This window comes from Pseudonaja textilis, chromosome Z (assembly GCF_049901715.1).
Source record: "Pseudonaja textilis isolate UNSWEBS1 chromosome Z, rPseTex1.2, whole genome shotgun sequence".
NCBI classification, from domain to species: Eukaryota; Metazoa; Chordata; class Lepidosauria; order Squamata; family Elapidae; genus Pseudonaja; species Pseudonaja textilis.
This window is the reverse complement of record NC_142008.1, coordinates 85,496,992-85,519,554: the sequence shown is the minus strand read 5'-3', so window position 1 is coordinate 85,519,554 and position 22,563 is coordinate 85,496,992. Positions and strand designations below refer to the sequence as shown.

The following is a 22,563-nucleotide window of genomic DNA, read 5'->3' as shown; positions in this document are numbered from 1 at the left end:
CTATTACAAACTATGACACATCTTAAACTAGTCTTCCCCATTTTAATGTTCAGCAGCTGTGTTAGATTTCAGGCCTCACAGTCAAATAAGGTCAGCTATGGAAGTTCATCTGAGCTTTTTTCCCAGAACAGTTTACTACGTACCTCCAAAAAAGTACTGGCTCCCAGTACGCAACTGGATGTCTCGGTCAACACGGAAACTGGCATCATTCTGATCATCAATAGTGATAACAGCTGAGGATTCTCGTACTATCAAGGACACTGAGTGCCAGAAACCATCATTAAGACGATATCCTAAGAATGACAGAATACAAGAAATAAAGCACAAGTGATAGGATTAGGAGTAAATTGGCCAGACCTTACAAATTCAACCCCATCCCTACTGAAGCCATTGACGTTAAGATCCATTAAGCTTGCCCCACATAAAACCCTGATTTAGATAACAGATAACAGATAATCAGAGTTGGAAGGGACCTTGTAGGTCCCGACCAAGTGGGAGACCCTACACCATTTCTGACAAATGACAGTCCAGTCTCTTCTTGAAAGTCTCAAGTGATGGCGCTCCCACAACTTCCGAGGGCAAGTTGTTCCATTGGTTGATTGTTCTCACTGTCAGAAAGTTTCTCCTTATTTCCGGGTTAAATCTCTCCTTATTCAGTTTCCATTCATTATTCCTTGTCTGGCCTATAGGCACTTTGACCCTTTGACCCCTTCCTCTCTTTGGCAGCCCCTCAAATATTGGAAGACCGCTATCATGTCTCCCCTGGTCCTTCTCTTCACTAGACTAGCCAAGCCTGCAACTGTTCATTGTATGTTTTAGCCTCCAGTCCCCTAATCATCCTGGTTGCTCTTCTCTGTACTTTTTCTAGGGTCGCAACATCTTTTTTATAATGTGGTGAACAAAACTGAATGCAGTACTCTAGGTATCGTCTTACTAAGGCTTTATAGAGTGGTATTAGTACTTCTCTTCATCTTGATTGTATCCCTCTGTTAATACAACTTAGGATTGCATTAGCTTTTTTGGCTGCTGCTGCACACTGCTGGCTCATATTTAGCTGGTTGTCCACTAAGACTCCAAGATCCCTCTCACAGTTACTGCTATTGAGTCTGGTTTCACCCAGTCTATATGTGTACTTTTGATTTTTCTTGCCTAAGTGTAGGACTTTACTTTTCTCTGCATTGAATTTCATTTTGTTAGATATGGCCCAGTGTTCTAGTGTTTGGTTTCTGTCTATTATAAGCAATATATATTTTAAAGATTAGCTACAATGCACTATCCCCACTGTATATATAAGCCATCATTTTACACTTTCACTTTCACAAGAACTGCAAAGACTATAAGCAGTTTTGCATGCCTTGAATAGTATCCAAGAGCTGTTTACCTAATGAGCTTAATCATAGAGAGCTAATATCCCATTTAAATACCCTAACCCAGTCAATAACTGGGATGAAAGGGGATGCATCTTGGATCCAATCAAAGACTGAACTGCCATCTGTCAGAAATGGTGTAGGGTCTCCTGCTGGGAGGAGGGGATTAGACTAGATGACCTACAAGGTTCCTTCCAACTCTGTTAATCTGTCTAACTGTCTGTCTAAGTGGTGAAATTAATACTACAAGCCATTTGTAATTTTAAATACCTGAGTTTCTTTGAGAACGTCATCTCAACACTGATTTTATATTACACTTCCCGTGGTCACACAGGGTAAATAGAGATGGGGTGGAAAAAAGTAAGTAAGACTCCTCAACTCAATCTGCAAGCATAACATCCAATAGATGCCACAGATTTTTATCCACATACACATACGTGTGTGTATAAAGTTGAAGAAAAATTTAAAAGAATAGAAACAAAACTCTGTTTGAAAGAGAAAAGTAAGGAAAGTAAGGAAAAGTAATGTGAAAAAAGTGCAAAGAAATAAATAGAAAAGAGGAGGGAAAGGGGAGTTATAGGGAGGAGAGGAGAGAAAGAAACAGTTTCTGGTCTGCTGAACAGCAGTTATGAGTACATTTATATTTTACCATTTTTCTCTAAAGTTACAACATAATTTCTATCTTTCCAAAGCCTATCCTTTCTAATCATTAAAGCCATAAATATGAGTTCAGTTTTTTTTCAGTCAAAAATCCAAAAGGGGTTTCTAGTCATTACTAAATATAGTTATTGGCTTGAAATTACTACTAAATGTAATTAGGTTCTGTCTTAAGCTTAGCACTCTTCAACGTTTTCATCAATGATTCAAAGTAGGAAATAGAAGGAGAATTCATCAAATTTGTAGATGATATCAAGCTGGGGCGAATAGCCCATGTTTTAGAAGATAAGCTCAATATCCAAAAGGATCTTGACAGATTTAAACACTGGACTCTAATCAAAAAAATATAATTCACTGTGAGAAAAATAAGGTTTTACACTTAAGCAAGAAAACCAAATGGAAAGGTACAGAATATGTGGTACTTGTTAACAGCAGTAACTGTGAGAGAGATCTAGCAATCCTGGTGGTTAACCACTTAAATATGAGCCAGCAATGTGCAGCAATTGCCCCTCCAAAACCCAGTCCAGCCCTAAGCTGCATTAACAAAGGGACAGAATTAAGATCACATGAAATACCACTTTATACAGCTTTGCAAAGACCACCCTTGGAATACTATCTCCTGTTTTGGCACCATGATACAAAAAAGATGTTGAGACTCTAAAAAGAGTACAGAGAAAAGCAGCAAAGGATATTAAGGGCCTGGAGACTAAAATATATTATGAACAGTTGCAGAAATTAAGCATGTTTAGTCTAATAAACAGAAAGGTTGGAGGGTGACATAATAGTAGTCTTCCAATATTTGAGGGGCTATCACAGAGAAGAGAAGATCAACTTATTTTCCAAAGCACATGAGAGCAGGATAAGAAGTAACAGATGGAAATTTATGAAGCAGAGATCCAACCTAGAACTAAGGAGAACTTCTCTGGCAATAAGTATAATAAACAAGAGAAATGGCTTGACCTCAAAAGTTGTGGGTGCTCCATTACTGGAGGTTTTTAAAAAAAAGACTGGGCAGCCATTTGTCTGAAATGATGTGGGGGTCTCCTGTTTGAGTAGGAAGTTGGAATAGAAGAATCCAGGGTTCCTTCCAATTCTTTTATTCTTTATGGTGAATTCTAATCAAACAAGTCAATTGTATAATCTTTGCTAATTCTGTCCTCTACACCAGCTATTTCTCTCTTGTGGGTATTTCAGAATCTTTTCATTTTTGTACATATAATAAGCTTGCAGTAATTATCTTATAAAGCAAAGATTTCGAAGCTTTTTTTTTTCAAAGTGGAAAAAATATTAGGAAATGGCAGACTCCGAGCCACTTCACGCTATACTGGTATAAGTAATTTGTGGTATTATGTGAACCAGGTCAATATATTTGAGGGAGAATGGGTGCTATATCTGTGTGTCTGTGTCTCTGTCTGTGTCTCTGTCTCTCTGTCTGTCTGTCTGTCTCTCTCTCTCTCTCTCTCTCTCTTCCTGAATTTCCAGTCTGCACAGACATTTTAAGAGTGCTCTAGAAATAAGGAGAAATGTTGAGAAAATAGTTGTCTAAAATATATTGACCTTTCTTTGCCATATAACTTCATTTCCATTGCAGACAGCAATAAGAAAAGCCCAGTTTGGAATGGCTCAAAGCTAGATTGTGAAACTTAAAATAAAAGAAGGCAGGGACAAATCACACTCAAGTTATTTGCAAAAAAAAACCTAGAGGATTTATTAATAAAATCCTCAGGATATCAATCTAACTTGTAATCTTTTACAGTTTTTCCCTTAAAATTACAAATGGCAGAAACCTAAGACTCGATTAGAATTAAATGCTAATATCAGACATAGACCTGGTAATCAATTACAAAATTGCCCATAATTTCTTGACAACCAGATTCCTCTTTTCAAACTGCTTTTGTTTAAAAAGAGTCAATACAGGATGTTGAGCTATTAATTGTAAAGTTGTCACATTTTGTTGGTTTCAAAATCTGGGCAAGGCATATTACCCAATAGAGTCAAGTGATTTATTTTCATATTATGTTTATATAGAGAGACAGCAGAATATCCCTTGCAGTGATTCACACCACTGATTCATCAAGCCAAACACTGAAGTTGGATTTAGATATCATTCTACGCTATAAAATTTTACACTGATTTTGAGTTTTGGGTCCTAATGGAATGGATGAGCCCATTTCTTATTTGCATTAAAGAAGATGATTGTTAGTATTGCTTTAGGTTAGTTGTGCAGCTATTATTTGTGTTGTGTATATTTTTGTGAGTTATTTTATTCTGGTTTTAATTATTAGTTCCACGGATCATGTATCTGAAATTAGTAACCAGATAAATAAATAACCAAATAAATAAATAATGCACCTGCACAAAGAAAGTATTCATTGTACAATCCATCTATGATCCAGTTGTACATTTTAGTCAATGTTTCATATTATTTGCTAATGTTGGCTAAATCCCTTAATCCAAGTTAAATGGAAATATTAGGAGATTAAAATAAACAGAGATTTGTTTTTGTTTTTTTTGAAGCTTGTCATGAAGCTAATCTTGGATCTGTATTTATTATTTGTATTTTTTTTTTCTGGAGACATTACAGCTCACTTCCCATCATTCACCGCACTATAATTGTTCTGGAATGAAAATGTTAATAATTGGTAAATAAAAATTTGACCATATTGTCACTGAATCTCAATTTGGAAGATATAGTCTAGAAATTGTTATATTTTCCCTAAGGAGATGCAGCAGACCAAGTTCCATTCTTTAACTGGTATTTTCATACTACAAATTGACCTGCTGGAAGTTATCCAAAGTTTGAGTGCCACAAATAAGCAACCTGCACTGTTCATCCTGACCTAAATCTACATGGAAAGCACCACCAAAACTGCTTGAGAATGTCTTATTATTGCAGGAGCAGATAATTAACTTTTTAAGAAACTTAACATTATTTATACATACCCATCTTTTAATATTCTGCTTTTAAACTTTATCCACAATGAAGAAGCTTTTATTTCAAGATAACTCCTCAACACCCAGACCTCAAAAGATCCCTCCCCATTCTAATTGATTCCATCACCAGGCATCTCCCCCTCACTCACACACTCTCAATAACTCTTTACTCATTACAATGAACAACCAGAGGAAGCTTGTTTGTAGAATGAATCACATAAAGCACTGCTGGCAGCCATTATCTCTCCTCTTTCGAAGCACAGCCTGTCCAGCCACTAATATACAAATTAGTTGGGAAGCAGATATCTATTTGTGAGAAGATGAAATTAGCACGGGAATACCTGAGACCAGCCAGTATCTTTGGACAGGAGAAGAAGCAAGACTTCAGCATCCTTAACAGCCTCTGCTGAAAGTTAGCATGAATACCAAGAAGGCAACGTTATAACTAAAACTTTCCATGTTATTAGCCCTACAGTTCTACCAAATCCAACTGTGAGGGTTAATTGGAGAATCTGCCCAACCAAGAAAGATCATCTGCACCAAGGAGAGTTATAGTTTCTTATTGAACTGGAAAAGAAAAATATCTGCCTTAGATCCCTAATTTCTCCAGTCTTTGGGCAAGAAGTAAACAATCAAACAAGCTGTATTCCAGGTTGGCACCTAGAATCCAGCACCACCAACCTTCCTTTTCCCCTCTCCCACAGGGCACCTTTCCAACATTAGGAACATACTATATAACATGCTTTGCAGTCTTACCTTGGAGCCATTTTGCTAACTGAAACCCTGACTGTCTTTACTTTACTGCCTACCTGCTGCAAATTCCAGCTTCTTGGTTTTGGTTTGAGTTTTTGGCTGAGCAATTGTGACATTGACTTGTCCATCACTCAGGACCATCTCAAGCCATCCTAGGTCATCAGCAAAGGATGTATACATAAGCAGCCCTACAACATCCCATGTGCGGAAACTGAAGCTGATTGCCAGCATATTGCGCCGAGGATATCCAGGGATCTGCAAGAAGTTGTTGACCCCAGCAAAGGTAAAGGGGAACAAGAGATTGTCCCGACAGAAATAGCCCACATGACCCTGCAACAAAGAGAGAAAGCACAGTGGTATTCACAGAGGAAAGCAAAAGCAAAGGGAGAAGGCGAGTCAATTAAGGACTTTTGCTCCCATATCCACATGTCTGATATATGATGACATAATCTGCTGCCTTGGCCACCAAAAAGATCTCTATTGGGCTCCTTTTTTCAGCTAGTTTTCCTAAAGGATATTATACTGGAGTTTCCTTTCCAGGAACAGCTATGAAAAATCAATTCACTTACAATGAAATCAGAACAGAAAAACAGGTGTCAGGCAGCAGCAGGATCAATTACAGGACAAAAGTAACATCAGCTTATGCACAGACTCAGCAGAGATTAGCAACTACAGGCCAAGGGCTGCCTCCAATTACAATAGAGCCAGTTTTTAATCTTCATTGTTACTGACCAGCTTTTCCCAAACATATCTTCCAGATGTGTAGAGTTAAACTTTCCACAGTGGTTGAGGAAGTCTGAGAAATGAAGTCCAGTTAACTGCAGGATTTCTAAGTTGATAAGGCTGCCATAGGTCCTAGACCAGGGGGTCTGCAACCTTAAACACTCAAAGAGCCATTTGGACCCATTCCCCACAGAAAACACCAGGAGCCACAAAACCTGGGTGGTATGGCCAATTCGATGTCACTCACTCCCAACCAGTCACATGAACCCCCCCCCCAGCCACACCCAGCCTCGCCCCTCATCTCCCGGCACTCACCTCAAAGGCCTCAACGTATCTATAGTTCTGTAAAAATTTTGTTCAGCTCTCTTTCTCTCTCTATAGGTCTCCCTCCCTCCCTCTCGGTCTCTCTTGTTCTCTCTCTCTCATCACTCTTTCTCTCCCTCCCTGTTTTAGTCTCGTTCTCTCTCTCATTCTCTCTCTCTCTATGTCTCCTTTTCTATGTCTCTCTATATCTCTCTCTATGTCTCTATGTCTCCCTTTCTATGTCTCTCTCTGTCTCTCTCTCTATGTCCCTCTCTCTATATCTCTCTGTGTGTCTCTACATCTCTCTCTATGTCTCTATGTGTGCGTCTCTTTATATGTCTCTCTCTTTCTCTCTGATTCTGATTCTCCAGCACCTCATTTCTAGCTGGCAGAAATTGCTGCTATTGCTAGGGGCAAGTGGGGCAGGGTAGCATTGTGGCTCCATGTCGTAATAGGCTCCAGGAGGAGGAGGGGACCCCCCCCAATGTGAAGTGCACTAAGTTTAGTCATGCTGTGCAAGGCGTTGTGAAAGCAATAGGCAGGCCATGGAGGCAGCAACAGCTCCAAGCCCGAAGCAGTGGGAGGCGAGGGCTGCCTTGAGCGCAAATGTACCACGACGAAGGCAGAATGCTGTTGTTGTGCAAATGCAAGTACAGGGCTGCTTTGCTCCCACTCTGGAGTATGGAGCGAATCTCCATTCCCCCACTGTCACCCTTACCTTATCAAGCCAGGTGAGGAGTGACTAAGAGGGGAAGGGAGGAGCCAGCCAGTAGTGGGATCAGCTGATAGGGAGCTGCAGCAGAGGGCCAAAAGAGCTGCATGCGGCTCCAGAACCACAGGTTGCAGACCCCAGTCCTAGACCCAATCTATGTTAATTCTTACCTCAACTCGGATAGAGGGATGCCGGCGTCTTACTAAATTAGTAATATAAACCAGGTTGTAGGCAATGTTTTCCATACAGCCACGGAAGTTTGGCCTATAGACAAGTCGCTGTTTCTCATAGTTTCTCACTCCTCCAAAGAAGATCTGTAGAAAACAAGGACGACACAACTCAGCTGGGAGCCAATTAGGTCCTGATTTTTAATGGCTGCATATAGATCATGTGTCCATAATGAAAGACAGAGAATGAAGGGTTAAAGGTCATTAGAGTTCCCAGCAGATATCAAATTCCATGGAAAAGTAGAGAGGAACATTTCAGTTGGTTTCCAAATGAACATTATCACATTGCAAATTCTTCCAAAGCATATCACCTCTGTGTCTAGGTCAAGCTGCTCAAATTCCCCATTGAGGCGGAATTGCAAAATCTCCCCATCCAGACTGAAGTTGACATATTTTCTATAGCGATCAAGGCGAAATTGGTGCCAATGTTGGTCATCCAAGAGACTCCCCAGTTTCATTGTTGTCTCCCCTCCACTCATATTTAATGAGCTGTTACCTGATGGTAGAAACCCATATAAAAAGTATTAGAAATAATGTCAACAAATACTAGGTACTGTCTGCTTCATTATAAGGACATACTCAGATTAGATAATCATTTATTCTGATTAATTATTCTTACCATATAGGCTAACTACCAAATGTTGGTTTGATTTTAATAATATTTTAAAATATTAAATTGATATAAGATCATACTTATATGGAGTACTAATTGAATGTTATTTTGAAATTTTTACATCAGTTTTATACAGCTTGTAAATCTTCTGCTGCTTTTTTTATTCCCTTATTTAGTTTTTCTTTTCCTCGGTGGCATTTTCAAATAGCTGTGCAAACAAACCAAAAGAAAAAAATCCTGGGGCATTTCATTTCTAAGACTTTGCATTTCTGTCTAAAAAATTAATTAAACAAATCTAGCCTTCAGTGAAAGAGTATTTAGGGATAAGTGCATCATTTCACAACTTTAGGCAATGCTAGCTAGCTTACTAAAAAAAGGGTATGTGCTAATTCAATGTCAATTTTCTTTAAATGGACTGCACAATTTCAGCATTTTGCCCTGGTATGAAACAGGAGGTGTTTAGAGGAGACATTATATCTATCTGCCTTTACTGTAGTACCAAAAAGCACTCACATTTTTGCTGTCTGTATCATGGCTTTGACTAATTAGAATGCTGTGAATGAGACTATCAATATTTCTGCTTGACTAATCTATCTTGACAAGGTCTAAATGGCAGAATAAGAGAAAATAAATTTGCACATGGAAATAGAAACATAGGTCAGTCCTCTGTTGGGAAATATAAACCAGGTGCTTATTGGTAACAATAAAAGAAAAAGCCAAAGACCTGGCTATGTTTCAATATGCACTGGTTGAGGAAAAATCCATAGGTTCTAAAAGTTCTCAACACAATTTCCTTGTTCCTATTCCGGTAATACATTACTCCTATATTCCGTTCCTGAATATAATGACATTGGCACATGCTGGTTGTGGGGAGGCTTCCTTCCACTCCTTGATTATTTAATATTATTTTCATCCTCTACACCCTGCCTTTTGGCCTTTCCCCAACACAACACCAACATTAAAAATTGTGGTTAATCATTTCTTTAAATAGGTTGTCACAATTGGATGGCTTGAACACACTGAGTTCATACTGCCTGATTCCAATGCTACAAAGAAGCAGGCAATAAGTTACATGTTGGCATGGAATATTATATTGTGTATACACTTTAACTTGAAGACCTCTGTTGGACCTAGTAGGTGCTTTTTCCCCCAACTTAAGCAATAGCCTAAGTAGCCAAAAAATGATTCACTTCTATTCCTTCATTCATGGTATGGATACATATTCAAAGGAGGTAAAGGGTTAACCTGGCATCTTTTTCACTTAAGAAATAGCTAGCCTTTAGGGAATTCTCAAATATCCTTTGGACCTTGGGTTGAAATCAGTTATAAACTCTACACTTAGCTAAGCCCAAGTCAAACCTTTTGTATACCCTATTTCCTTTAAATACTACCAATAAAGTCATAGCCTGCCTTCTACTTATTTTGACTTTTAACTTTTGTTCTGAATATTGATTTTAGTGAAATGACAAAGACTGAAATGTACTTTGAGGTCTACCCAGCCTTTACTTTGAACCTTTACATTGAATCTCCTCAACATCTGTCTTTCCAGGTGTATTGGTACTCCCCAAAATACCAAAATTTTTGATGAAACTGGAAATTCTGGAAGTCACAGTCCTGATACAGCTCCAGTATTCTTGGAGTGCATGAGACCAGAGAAAAATATATAAAAGTGTTTTAAGAAGAACAAAATTAGTCTTTAAAAGTATTAAAATCTTAATTTAGAAACTGACATACTACAAAACAGAAAATTAGCAAGAAATAAAATATAGTTCGGATGTAGCTGCATTTTCAAAGACAAGTTACATGGTATGGTGGGTGCACTCACTGGTTTTTAAGTCTACTTGACTGCAATCTGCAGCTGATGTAATAAAACAATGCACAGTTCCCATGACTTTACCTATCCCAAAAAATCCCACAGAAATGTTGCTCCAAAACTCCTTATTGCTTGGGATAAAGATATACATCAAAATTCAGAAGTACATTAGCCTCAATTCAAACTTGAAAGAAAGGTGACTCCTTCTCTCCTGACTTGCTTATCAGTTGTATCAATATTTTTCCTCCTCCCCTGGCATATCAACAAAGAATCCTGGCATCTACCAAGCTCATGCTTCTTCCTTCTGACCTCACCAAGACTTATGCTCAGAACCAGCTGGGCTTGCTGAAGTTCCACACTGATATAATCTCCCTGAGATCCTGCCGCATACATTAAGATGCCCTCATGCTCCATTGTTTTGAAGTTGAACCCAATGATGTCTTCAGTGGAACGAACTTTTTTGCTGCGAAACTGGTAAGAAATGGCATCATCCCCATCAAAATATACGATTTCAGAATCTGCAGGAAAGAACAAATGTATAGTTATCACAAGTCAAGTCCTTTCCCCAAGTGACCACCAGCTCACCAAAATCAGCATAATCCCAAATGAGACCATTTAAATCTGCCCAGTGCTAAGCTTGCATGTCTGAAACTTCTGAAGAAGCTGAGATCAAGGATCAAGTTTTCCCTGTTCTCCATAATGCAACACAATTTCCTCAGTCCCAATTTCCTCAGTCCCCTCTTACCTGGTCTTACTCTGACAAAAACACCCCACTTGGAAAAATACAATTTGAAAACAAGTTCTTTCCATCCTCTTTTTTCATCTCAGTGCTAAAGAAGAAAAATGGGAAAATAAATCTGGCAATTATAGTTCTGGCCCAAAACAAAAAGCTGAAAAAGTGCCTTAATAATTTATCCACAGGTTTTTTTTCATTTCTGCCATAAAAGACCAATCTGTTTCATGTATTATCTTACCTACTCTCCTTCTAAGTGATATAAACAGAAATACAAGCACTTCAAATTCTACTTGCATCCCTCTCACTCAATTTTTTATGAAAAGGGGAGAGTAAGAATAAATTTTGCCTTACACCTTCCATTTTTTGTTTCTATTCTTCAGCTAAAGGACATTATTCTCAGCAGAATCACTTACCATAGTAGCATCCATAAAGGCCAACTCGCAAGCCAATAGTGCCCTGTGGGTTCCAAGCCACAGGAATGATCCGGAGATAGCGAGCCAAAATGGGGTGATGTAGGTCATGGCTGACCACGCCACTAGAATTTACATTACCAAAAAATGTCTAGGACAGAAAGAAAAAAAAGCAAAAGTTGGAAACGCTACTTGGGATGTAATTAAGAATGCTTGAATTTTTAATACTGCATAAGTAAGAAATCTTGGCTTTCACAAAGGGGGATGGGTGGGGAAATCCAAGACCAACAAAAGATAAGAAACAACATATATAATTCACATTCAGACTCTATGATCCCACTTATAAAAGATATGTATAGTCAGTTGGGGAAGGGCTTGTGCCAGCTCTTATAGCCAGACACACTTTAATACAATGAACTAGAAGAAATAAAATTCTCACTTTACGGTATCTCCTTATATAATTCATTCTCATCACAAAAGTCTTTCACAGGTTCTAAAATAAGTTTTCAATATGTATTAAATTTATTATAGCAAAGGAACTGAATGTGTTTTGGGTTGAATAACTTATTTTAATAGATATTGGGTAAAGTAAAAATGGTAAGAAAGCTCTATCTTTAATCATTGCCTCTTTCTTCTGAAAAAAAATCAAACAGCAAATTAATATTAATTATTTACTTTGAGTTCAAATGAAAGTTGACATTTTTAGAATTAACCCTCTCTATTACTCTCTTCGCATACAAACCAACAAAAACTCTGTTTCAAATTGGGAAATATAACGATACATACATGCATACGTGTGTGTGTGTGTGTGTGTGTGTGTGTGTGTGTACACACACAGACGAACACAATACAGAAGCCTGATGATGGCAGATGAGATTCTGCCGAAACGTTGCTACAACTTTAATGACATGGGAAAATACCCAAACAAAGCTGAATACCATACATGTAAGTACCCGCGAAAACTTAAGAAAACACACACACACACACATGAAATCTAAGAATGGAAGCGATTGCCTGTTATTAAAATTCTAAACTGTGCTCATATATAATATCATATAAGGATTTTTAAAACTATAGCTTCCTGAATCACCTATAATGGACTGACTCATAATTACATTAAATACAACATGTTAGGGATCTATGCAGTGTGAGGACTTGATTGCATAATCTTTAATTTGTAATTAGCCACCTCCCATTCTGAAGAAGACCAGAAGCAGTGGTGATGGGTAATTAATCTAACTGTACTCCTCTCCTTCTTTCCATTGTCCCTTCCCTATCATGGTTCTTCCTTACCCAGTTATCTATTAGAATATAGTTAATTTAATTGCTTTAATGATAAAATTAGTTCAATTTATCATTCCAATTTATGATAATTTCCTGATGTATTGTTCACTCATAAATAAATATTTTAATGGCTTAGCACTATTCATTGTTTTGCAATCTTGGCAACTTTCAGGTATGACTGGATGGGGAATTCTGGTAGTTGAAATCCATCCACCTTAAAGTTGCCAATGTTGAGAAACATTGGCTTAGTATGATGCATCATCATGAAGTATTCAACAAACCATGATTCAAAATTCCAATCAAAACGATGAGATTGACTCTGTAAAAGCAGAAGTAAAACTTCCCATTACTTTTTCTTGCCTGCACAAAGTAATGCAGTGGGGAGCAAGTGAGTCTGAACCCATTGTAGATTGTTTCTGCTAAAACAGGAGAATCAAAGCCTTCTTTCCCACCAGAATTTTTTTTTTCATCCTGGATTAAATACCCTGGGCAATTATTGGCAGAATGAAGTGGAACAAAATGCCCTTCTTTTCTTTCTTTTCCAAGTCTTGTATCAAATAAGAGTTTATCATGTTTTGCTGAATAAGTCAAGTTTGACTGGCTTCATATAACACCAAGCTATAAACCATGACTGAGAAACTTCAACTGCTGCTTCATACAAAATGCTAAGCTAATGTTAATTCATGCTTGGGATCCATATCTAAAATATCAGAGGAACCTAGATATGTTAATTGATGGGCCCATGAACATTTTTTTCCCCTGAGTTTTTCAGGAAGGTTGAGGAGTTCTTTTAAACACACACAAACAACTTCTAAGGAGATTCTCAGTCATCCAGGTCATGGTTGTCCCAAAGATGTTTTTTCTCAAGAGGCAACTGGTCTGTCTGTCTGTTTGTTTTTAAGACATTTCGCTTCTCACCCAAGAAGCTTCTTCAGCTTAGAAACTGAAGTTGCCTCTTGAAAAAGCACCTTTGGGACACAAACAAAAAATAATACAAACTGTGTTAATAATTACAAAATATGTCTGTTTACAACTTGAATCACAGTTTCTATGTTTTCTATTTCAATGTGATTGGAAATTATATCATTATTTTGGGATAACTATAGTTAGAAAGCTCTTAATTTGTCCACCCTTGTACTAAATAAAATAAACTGTGGATGACGGATTTGTGAATTTTGTAATGAAATCTGATCCTAACCAACAAAGAATTCTCTGTACATTTTGCCAGAAAGAACTAGAAAAATCAAAACAAAAAAGAGTTATCTAGGTTTCGTTATAGGGAAAGCAGACTATGATTACGTCACTTAGGCAAAAGCATGCCAATTTCTTGTTGCATCTTTATTTATTTTATTTGTGTACCTTATTATTTCTCTTCTTTTCTTTTCTTTTTTCTTTTTTTTCTTTCTTCCTTCCTTTTTCTTTCTTTCTTTCTCTCTTTCTTCCTTCCTTTTTCTTTCTTTCTTTCTCTCTTTCTTTCTTTCTCTCTTTCTTTCTTTCTTTTTTTCTTTCTTTCTTCTTTTCTTTCTCTTTTTATTATGCTTTCATTTGATTCCCAAGCAAGATCAGAAGCAACGGTAAGTCATTCTTAACAGTACATATTACAGTGTTTTTCATTCTTATTTTGACATTGGATACAATCTGACATCTGTCAGTAGCATGCTCAGATGATCCCAAAAGGGATCCATCACTTATTGACAGCCCTATCCCCCAGGCCCTTAATACTGTTTTCCAGACTCAATCCACTTTGATAAGCATGAGAATGGTGGGTTTTTTTTCCAAATTGGACTTATTATTCTGTACATGCCTGATCTCTAATGGAATCCCCAGCCCAGGGAGCTGTGGTCAGCCTAAATAGTAATTAATTATTGGTGGTAGCAGATAAGAGCCTCTTTGGCACAGTGGTTAGAATGCTATACTGCAGGCCACTTCTGCTGATTAACAGCTTTTCAGATCCCACCAGGCTCAAGGTTGACTCAGACTTCCATCCTTCCGAGCTGGGTAAAATGACCCAGATGGTTGGGGGCAATATGATGACTTTGTAAAACCGCTTAGATAGGGCTGTAAAGCACTATAAAGCAGCATATAAGTCTAAGTGCTTTTGCTAAGTGCTAAGGGAGAAAGGCTACACAGGAAGTGGGAGACAGAGGGATATCCCTATAGCCAATGCATGTGGTCCAGCATTTTTTTGAATGTTTATTGGTTTACATCCTCATAGAAATCACTTGTATAGAATCATTCTTCTGTATCCTCCAAATAAGTATAGGATCATATGCCAGCATTCTGCCTATAGCAAAATAGGGTGCACCAACTGTTATTTATTTGGTTATTAAATTTGTTTGCCACTCATCTTGCTTCAAAGGGACTCTGGTTAGCTTACATTATTAAAAGCAAAAAAAACAGAAAATAGAATTATTTAATAATGTTATTGTAAATAAACTACATCCTTTTTTATTATTACTTTTATTAGATTTTTTCTACATAATAAAAATATTAAAATTAAAGAAAAATAAGTAAAACATATTTTTCCCAGCCAAACTGGTCAGTTTTGCCTTTCTCATAAACTGCCAATTTTATAATCCTATCTTCCACTGTGGATATTTCATTATTCTTCCAGTAAAAAATTGCATTCTCATTGTTGAAATGACAATCTGAGGCCACCTTACAAAGAAAAGAAAACATGGTATCAGACATCTAAAGCAGAATTTATATCCCTTGTGAAACCTGAAGGTCTGCAGTTTTGAGATTTAGCAAGATAAACATTTTCCACTCCAAAGGTTTGCTAATTAGCAGAGTTATTGATGGCCTGAATGGAAGCAGAGGTTCTCCTGCTGCAACACTGCTACCAGACTGAATGCAAAAAGAAAAATCCAGCTTTGTTTATTATTTAATTTGAAAATCATGTGACTCCAAATTACCCTGGATTGTTTACATGCTTGAAAAGCAAGAAAACAAATTAAGAAAGAAATCATAGACATTCAGAAGAGAACAAAAACCAAATCAAAACAACCCATCCAACCCATCAGTCACTTTGTCCCAGAGCCAGATTTTCAAAGATTTTTAGAACTTGACTTGGTAGATCTCTTCCTACGGATCTCACTCATAGAGATCTTTAGAAGGATACTATGTGGTGAGGGAGCAGGTATCACAACAGAGAAAGCACATTTCTTGGACCCAACAAACACATTTTTCCAGTACTCTCCTTTCTGCCATGGGGTCAGAAAAGCAGGATATATTTGGAAACCTTCCACTTTTATGCAACTCCTCAAGACAAAATTAAATCATGACTAAGTTTGCTTCCACCAAAGAATACTGCAACTGGGGAACCTACTAAGCCTGCATAAGGTAGCTGAATGAGAAAGTTATGACTTTAGATTTCTATGATTTACAGAAATAAAACTATCCAGGACATGATGAATGTAGGTATCCCAAAGAACTTCAACCTGGAAGAAGCTATGTAGATGATAACAAAGTTGAGAAGGTCAGGCAGCCCAGGGCTAGGATCAAGACGTCTTAATGGAGCAGGATGTCACTCAAATTAATTTGAAAAAGGAGTGCTGGTAAGAACCCAGGCAAGAAAAACTTTACCTCGTGATGAAGGCACTATATTCATCCAACTTAAGGGCATGAGGGATACTTATTGAGCAAAAGATACGTAAAAGGGGCAGGGTATTTTGATAAGATTTCCAAGTGCCATAAATGTAAGAATCTGGAACAAAATATGTTGTATTTGAACAGTGAGAGAAACTGCAGAATAAAATAGATCCAATGATCACTTATTTGGGGGAGTAATTGTATGCATATATGTTTCTGCCAACTCACAGGAAGCATTTGTAAATCAATGACTGTGAGGTATGCATTAGGAGCTAAATCAAAAGCTCATAAAACTGTGTGAAGAGGAAGAAAGAGAAACTTATCAGAAATACCCAGGGAGTTTATTTCTAGCCAAAGAGCTGAAACCATTTTAAGTCCATAAGAAGACAAATACTGCATTTGAAAATGACTCAGATATCTCTAATTCATTAAATTATAAAGAGATAAGAAAAAGGAGGTAGAACACAATCAGGCTTGCAAGAGTCTGCTATAACCAGCCAATCTGAATTTAAAAGTATGTTTAGCTTTCTGTGAAGTTGGTTTCCCACCCTGATCCATCTAACAAGGATGACAAGAATGGATTTTAGAATCCATCAATAAATATTTCTAGGGCTTGCTTCATCTCCTATTACATTGCCTGCAGATCAAGGGGAGAAGCTTCATATTGCCAATAGTACTTTAGAGGCAGTACTCAAACAATGTTAAAAATACATGCTACTGACATTTAAACAATCTTACGGGCTCAGAGACTCTCTCCAATAAACTGCTCCCTATACATTCTATACAGCTAGAATGTCATTGCTGTTCTTTAGAAAGTAAAGTCACACTAGAGTAGATTTGCCAAGAGTGTTGGCTGGCAAGGCTCAGAAAGAGACTCCTTTCTGCTATGAGATCACCTTATGGAACATCATTCCATCATTCCACTTGAAATTATACTCCTCCTTCCTGGCCTTTCACAAGGACCTAAAACATTGGGTTTATGCCTGTGCCTGATGCTTCAAAAGTATGATTGAGAACACTTTTTATTTTGTTTACAGTTATTTTCTAATACCCAGCTGTTATGTATTTTTATTTTGTATTTCATGTTTTATTTTTAAATTTTATTTATTAATTTATTCAGTTTCTACAGCTGCCCATCTCAGTCACGTGACTCTGGATGGCTTATAATTCTAAAATTATAAAACAGTTAAAACAATAAAAAAACAATAAAAACAAATATTTGTTTTTATTTATTTTATTGTAAGCTGCCCAGAGTCACATATACAAGGTATGTGGCTATAGAAATCAAATTAATAAATAAGAATGGTTGAAACACAATTACAGAACACAGACTTATGTCCATGAATAGTACCAATGCTCAAGAAATGTGACACATATATTCACGGACCTATAAAAGGAGACATATATGCTTGTAAATGCAATTATTTTACATTTTGGAAATGCTCAGGTATTTTTACTACTTGATACTTCTTGTGGACTCTAGTAAATTAGAAAGATCCAGATTTTCCTATAAGGATTGTGTTCATTAACTCATACTGAAAGCTTTCATTTGAAGTATTATATTTTGGGATTTCTACTACTACTATCTAGTTGCTCCAAAAGGAAAAGTCTGAACTCCTTGAACACTAGGAGGGAATTTCAGCTTTCATGGATTATATGTTCATCTATAGTCTTATTGAGGATTAACATGACCACAGATTGTTTGAAGCAACAGATCTCTAAGATGAAATATAATCTCCATGAAAAATATCACCCAGGCAAAACATTTGTAATAAAAGATGCTTAGTTTTTAAAAGAAGCAGAGATTTTTCATCCAGAGAAGCAAACAATATTAAATTGTATATAAAATTAGTAGCCATCACATATACATAGCACTGAATTCTTTGCCTATTGCAGGCAAAGTCTAGTTCTTGATGGTGTCCAAATTGTTACCTCTACTCATTATACCAAAAAAAAATGTCATGAGGTCAGATCATTAAAAAAGAGATCATGCAACACTAGAGTTCTGATAGTCAAATCAAAGTTTTAAAATATTTGTAATTGGCCATGATTTTTACAAAAAAAAATCTCAGTTGAAAAAAAAAACACTGATAATCACATATATGCCAAATAGATACTAGATAACAAATGAAACTGTTATTTCTGAACTTGAAACCCATAGTTATTATACGTTATTTTCCCAGGTATCTCAGTATTGCAAGCATGAACAATCTTACAAGTTACATAACATCATTTTAACCACTGTCAACCCACTGCAGGATGAACACCTCTTCCACATGTTTCCAATGAATATGGTCTTGAGCTTTCTTTTACCAATTGGGCCCACAATACTTGCTGATGTCATTGATTCATCTTGTTTTAGGTCTCTTTCATGGAACTTTTTATCAAGTGAGACCTGTTCTATGACTGCCTTGGTCCACCTACCATCAGTTCTTCTTGCAATGTGACCACCCACACAAGCCCCTTCACCTTGTTAAGGCCAGATCATAGAAGGAGACCTAATATATTGGCTATATAAATGTTTTAAATAAAATAAATTATAACTATGCTTTTAAAACACAGTAGCTAAATGGGGAAGTTTTGATAATCTCTTAACAGGTAGTACCCCACATGAAAAGCATTTGCAATTTGCAGTGAAGATTTTACTCACATTACAACCAACTCCCATTATCCACAACCTTCAAAGTTTCTTCCCTCACAGGAAGATCCATTCTTAGTTCTATTCTGTAATAAAGCAAGGCCCATCCATGCCCACTACATGGATGTAGTAAATGGATATAAGTGCAGCCCACTACAACTAATGATTGACAGCTATAAATCTGAATTATAACTTTTGAAAGACTGTATTACAAGGCTGATTTTAAGAAACTCTGTCAATTCCTGCCAGTGCTCGCCATCAAAGCTGGAGAGGGGAGGGGGTGGACAAATGGACAGTATGATTGTATGTGTGAGTGTGTGTGTGTGTGTGTGTGCATCGTGGGAAATAGGGAGGGAGGAATGACAGATGATGAAGATTAAAGATGCCCTGAACTGATTTGGACCAGAGGCACCAAAGCCATGCACCCCAAGAAAGGAATGTGAATTGCTCACAAATCTCAGTGTTCTTATAACATCTTATTAAGCTCTGATTAAGCTCTGATTTTTCATGTGGGAAAACTTTAGAGCTAGTCTGACTGTACTGTAACCAACTTCCTTAGTAAAACAACCTTTTGTTTCAACCTAATGGAGTTGAGATTATTTCTTTCCTAATGGGGCAGGTCTGATACTCTATACAAAAACAGTCCAGTGGTCCCAGTTCAATTACAAGCATGGAATGTTTAATTTAGCAAAATTGTATCCAGGATCCTAAATGCAAATTAAATTAGATTATCAGAATTGCGAAGAAGAAGAAGAAAAAAGACACAAAGCTCTATCAGGAAGACCAAAAGAAATCTGCAATTTCAGTTAAGTAACAGCCCTCACATTTACAGAAAAATCCAGAATGAACTAAGATACCCTTGCCAACAGATCAAGTTAGTATCATCCAAAGAAAACAGCATTTGATCTCCTGAATCATATTAATATTCTGTTGGGTAATGCAAAGCTAAGAATGGATCACGAGAAGCCCAGGGAGGAAGAGAGAGTGGCAAGTGACACAGGAATGTAAAACATAAGTAATGAAAGTTCCAATGTTGATATTACATAATAAAAATCTCTGTGGAACAGATGACATTAGAAATGTGTGTACAATATTAGTATTGTCCAGGATATTGTCACTGGCTTCAGTGGTAACATGTCATATAAAATAATTGTATAAAGTATAAGCTCCTTTTTTTTTCAGGCTGCTGAAATCAGAGTCAAATTTTACCCATTAAAAATAGGTCTATGGATCCTCTAACCTTCCTAATATATTGAGGGAGGAAATATATATGCAAAAGGGAAGTTAATCCAATTTTACAGTAACATTACCTCAGCTCCATGTCTTTGCACCTTTCAGAGGATGAAAATAATAATAATTTTGAAATTTGCAGTCTGACTAGGATTGAATGATGAGGCCTGAAAGATTTGTTTATAGATAAGGTAGGGAAACAACAAAGCTTTATATTGTTGGTGAAAATGATAAGCTATGATATCATAATTGAGAGAAGATTAAGAAAGATGGTAGGACATTAATTTGTGGGACATCATTTGAAGGGATAAAAGATGAATATTTTCAAATTGTTGTTTCAGTTCTTGATCAATTTTTTCTTAATTAAGATTCAATAATGAAGCTTTTAAAATTTTGTATAATGGGTTTTTTCCTTTCTATTTTTAGAAAAAACAAAACAAGATAATATGTAAAGAATTATGAAATGGATTTACTAGTTTAAAGTAAGTATAGGTAATTCTTGATTTACAAAATAGTTACTTAACAACAATTGAAGTTACAATAAAGCTAAAAAAAATGGTAATTATGACTCAGATTCGAAGTTCCAACATTCCCCTCTCCCAGTCACATGACTGCATTTTAGATGGTTAGCAACTGGCCCACGTTTTCAGCTATTGGCAGTATCCCAAGTCACGTGATTATAATCATGTGGGGGGGTTGCTGGAAAACTGGCATTCTACTTCAATTTACAGTAAAAACATAAACCTATCAACCAGATCATTCACTTAACGACTGTCATAAAAAGTCATAAAATCAGTCACAGCCACATGTTGACCAGCATAAGCATAATTTGGGGCTCAGTTACTATCATAAGACAAGGACTACGAATATATAGTTACTGCTATAGTTATTTCTAGTAGTTCTTAATGGATTTTACTGATTAAGATTAAAAGATGAAGTTTTATTGTTTGTAATAGATGAAAGATGAGATATGTGATAAGAAGATGCTTCCACTTTTCTTTTTTCCTTTTTTCCTTTCCTTTTTCCTTTCCTTTTCCTTTTTCCTTTTTTCCTTTTTGCAGTTTGTTTGTTTTTTCTTGTTTATATTTTTCTTAGTTTGCATTAGATTTTTATCTTTATAATTTTAAACTTTAATCCAAAGTATTTTGAAAACAAAACAAAACATGCATTCTCAATCACAATTTTTTTTTTGTCTACTCTTGTTCTGTGGGGCATTAAGCCAGATTCTAGAATCTCATTTCGGGAAACAGAAAGGCAGGTTACAGTCAGTCTGGTACAGCCATTTTATTGAATAGAACCTGAAAGGAGAGCATGAAACAAAATAAAAACGTTAAGCCTAACTGTCTCAAATTGTGCGTCACTTGATATATACCAACAAGTGGTATCGATAGTGCTTCCTCTTTCAATTTATTCCCATAACAATCCTGTGAGAAAATTGGATAAGAAATATAGACTTCTGTGATGGAATCTCAACTTGAACCTAGGTTGCTCTTATTTTAGGTTCATAACCTAACCCAGAGGTGGGCAACTATGGCCCCTTTATGACTTGTGGACTTCAACTCCCAAAATTCCTGAGCTAGCATGGCTTGCTCAGGAATTCTGGGAGTTGAAGTCCATAATTCATAAAAGGGCCATAGTTGCCCACCCCTGACCAACCACAATATTACACTGTAGTGTGACTTGCTAGAAAAGCACTGGGTTGATTATAAACTATAGCTCAGATTAACAAATTAAGTAACTTTTTTCTTGAATTATTTTAAATGCTTGTACAATTTGTATGCCACTTTCTGCAAAAACATTTAAATTCTACTACATGCTTCCCCAACTGACTAAGTTTTGCACAGTCACTATGGGTGGCTTTTCTATTAATCTGGACTTACTGCATCCAGCCAGGCTATGTAAAAGAAATAATTGGAATTGTAATCTCAAAAATATGCAGGTTATTAGCTTTCACATCTTCAGGTAGTGAAAAAAAATAACACATTTTATAAGATTAACAAATTGGTTATACACATTCTATCACAATATAATGTCTGCATGTGTCAAATTAAATTCATACTACATCAGAAACTAAATATTTGACCCATGTGCCACAAAAGACCCCATTGAGCCAGCCTAGTACATATGATTATAATAAAATTGCTAACATTTTTTAAAAAGCACAACAAAGCAGAATCGAAAAATGTTCTAACATTGTTTTCAAAAAAAAAAAAAAAAAACACCTTAGTCTAAGCCTAGGAAGAAAACAGGATAGGAAGTGACATTCCCAAACAAAGCAGACAAACAGATAGAAGCCACAATAAATGAAAGCTACAATAAGTAAAAGAGTTTTAAGAAAATGATTAAAAGATGAAATACAAATTTATGGGAAGATAAGAGATCAGAATGGTATAAAAAGCAAAACAATATTCTACCAAAGCCCATCAGAGTTACTGTTCCTGAAGCTTTAGTCAAATCCAGATTCATTTTCAGTCAATCATGATGGAGTATCATTTTACCCTAGAGCGCCACAGAATATCTCTGAAGGCATCCAGTTCATATCAGGATTATATCTCTGCTTGGAACAGATGAT

General features: G+C 36.5%; 1 protein-coding gene across 2 annotated transcripts in view; it reads right to left on the bottom strand.

Moving 5' to 3' along the window:
• CNTNAP1 (contactin associated protein 1) overlaps positions 1 to 22,563 on the bottom strand; it is a 46,727-nt gene that overhangs the window by 18,112 nt on the left and 6,052 nt on the right. Inside the window, exons 2-8 of one of the 2 annotated variants that reach the window (XM_087915877.1) lie at positions 13,892 to 14,816; positions 11,252 to 11,399; positions 10,417 to 10,620; positions 7,988 to 8,172; positions 7,620 to 7,763; positions 5,768 to 6,041; positions 144 to 293 (exon numbers count right to left, since the gene is read on the bottom strand). In XM_087915877.1, the coding sequence (XP_087772003.1) occupies positions 144 to 293; positions 5,768 to 6,041; positions 7,620 to 7,763; positions 7,988 to 8,172; positions 10,417 to 10,516 (853 nt within the window). In that variant the 5' untranslated portion in view covers positions 10,517 to 10,620; positions 11,252 to 11,399; positions 13,892 to 14,816. The remainder of the gene's footprint in view (positions 1 to 143; positions 294 to 5,767; positions 6,042 to 7,619; positions 7,764 to 7,987; positions 8,173 to 10,416; positions 10,621 to 11,251; positions 11,400 to 13,891; positions 14,817 to 22,563) is intronic. The other variant, XM_087915876.1, reaches the window with a different exon arrangement.